The sequence below is a fragment of the Chrysochloris asiatica genome, unplaced genomic scaffold (genome assembly GCF_000296735.1).
Source record: "Chrysochloris asiatica unplaced genomic scaffold, ChrAsi1.0 scaffold00271, whole genome shotgun sequence".
NCBI classification, from domain to species: domain Eukaryota; kingdom Metazoa; phylum Chordata; class Mammalia; order Afrosoricida; family Chrysochloridae; genus Chrysochloris; species Chrysochloris asiatica.
This window is the reverse complement of record NW_006408789.1, coordinates 2,840,513-2,842,612: the sequence shown is the minus strand read 5'-3', so window position 1 is coordinate 2,842,612 and position 2,100 is coordinate 2,840,513. Positions and strand designations below refer to the sequence as shown.

Below are 2,100 nucleotides of genomic sequence, written 5' to 3'. Positions count from 1 at the left end.
GAAACACTTCATGGAGGAGGGAACATTTGAACTGATCATTCTGATTTTTATAAGAAAGTGGCAGCAGTAATTGTTCAGGCAGAAGAATCTGTGAACAAAGGCACGTAGGTAGAAAGGTTGCAGCGTATGGCCATGCCTGGAAAGGAAAGCAGTTTGTGGCTGGGATGTTGGATGTGCTGAGTATAGGGTGAATGATATGATGAAGAAGATGGTTTACTTTAGATTGTGAAGGAAGTTTAATGTAAAGTAGAAATTTTTACTAATTGTTGCATCTCATGTTTTATCTTATATCCCTGCATATTTAGGTCAGAATGGCCAAAGAAAGAGTACACTATGATGCTCCGCTACGTTTATTTTTAAACTTAGATACTCCAGTGTTCCCTAACAGCATGCTGTGCATCACACAGTACTATTACAAATGTTTAATAGCTGTTAGTGCATTGGTGAAGTGCTTGGCTTCTAATCCTAAAGTCTGCAGTGTGAGGACACCCAGTGGCTCTGTGGGAGACAGGTCTGGCATAGAGACTGGTAGTGGTGGTGTGCCTATAAAGAATATAGCCTAGAAAACTCCCTCGTGCTGTTGTACTCTATCACTGGGTCACTGGGAGTCAGAACGGACTTGATGGCACCTCACAACAAAAGCAACACAAATGGACACTGTTTTAAACTGACTTTTCACTGTTGTTCTTCTTAAGTGCTGTTGAGTCGGTATCAACTCATAGCGACCCTGTATAGGGTTTCTGAGAAGCAGCTGGTGAGCTTGAACTGCTGACCTTGCAGTTCAAAGCAATGTTGCAATCCAGCGCATTAACCCACAGCACCATATCAGGAGTTCCAAATATTCACAGAGGCAGATGGGAAGTCAGTAGAAACAACACTAAATGGGTTGTCACATACCCTGGGTTCTTGTTTTCACTCTGCTCTCAGATAAGTAACTTTCCTGAGCGCTAATTACTTCACTTGTTAAAAGGGTGGGCCATTTGAGTATAACTGAATTCTTTGATGACTGAGGGACCTTCCAACTCAGGAATTCTTGATTCTGAGAGAAGTTAGTACTTCAAATGATTAAGTACACAATTAAATGGCCATGTTCAGGATTTTCTGTGTGGTTGTAAAGTTTAAGTAAATCATGTTCCCCTGGAAAACTGTAAGTATGAAAAGAACAGAGATAATTCTTGCATTTGCTGCCTGTTCACTGTGCAGATCGAGGAACTGACCAGCAACCTACCGCAATTGCAGTCTTTGTCCGGTAGCACATCCTCCGTGGACAGCACCATCAGTGCTGAGACTGCCAGCCCCCCCAGCAAACGGAAGGTGGCTACCAAAATCCAGGGAAACGCTAAGAAGGCTTTGCTAAAATGGGTTCAGTACACAGTAACCAAGTAAGTACCAACTGTAACTGCAAATCCCTAAAGAATTTGGGTTATCAATTTATTACTGATTGAAACTTGATTGAAACAAGACTGCAGAAATTTGAAGAGACCATTTTACAAATGATGTTGCTTTAGTTTTTGTAATGCTCTTTCTTTGAACTAAAATATTAGCATAAATCCCTACTAATACACTAGAAAATGCTGTGAGAAAATGAACTCCCTTTCTCGTTTTCATTCATGGGATTGGGCCCCATAAATTAATCCAATTCCTTCTTATACTTTGATGAGCGGCAGGAGAGCTCGTTTTATGGACATCATGGATTAGAGCTGTTGCTTCTATTAAATAATGTTTTCACAAATAAATTAGAAAGTCACACTGTTAAATTTCTTTGCAAGACGCTCATTTAATAATGAGAACTAGCATTCACATTAAAAAAAATTATATTGGGTCTTATTTTCTGATGCATTTTTAGTTAGGTAATTACAGTTTTTTCCCTTGTGTCTTAGGCTGGGTTTTCTAGAGAAACAAAATCTGTGAAACTTATATATATGCACATGGTGGTGGTGGCTGTGCCGTGAAGTCGGTTCAGACTCATAGCGACCCTGTACCGGGTTTCCGAGGCTGTAAATCTTTACAGGAGCAGAAAATCTTATCTTTCTCCTGTGGAACAGCAGATAGTTTGGAACTGCTGACCATGAGATTACCAGTCTGATTTGTAACCACTAC

General features: G+C 40.3%; 1 protein-coding gene across 1 annotated transcript in view; it reads left to right on the top strand.

Annotated features, from left to right (window-relative positions):
* SYNE1 (spectrin repeat containing, nuclear envelope 1) overlaps positions 1-2,100 on the top strand; it is a 554,350-nt gene that overhangs the window by 56,764 nt on the left and 495,486 nt on the right. The window contains exon 5 of the mRNA XM_006874353.1: positions 1,204-1,382. Within this exon, the coding sequence (XP_006874415.1) occupies positions 1,204-1,382 (179 nt within the window). The remainder of the gene's footprint in view (positions 1-1,203; positions 1,383-2,100) is intronic.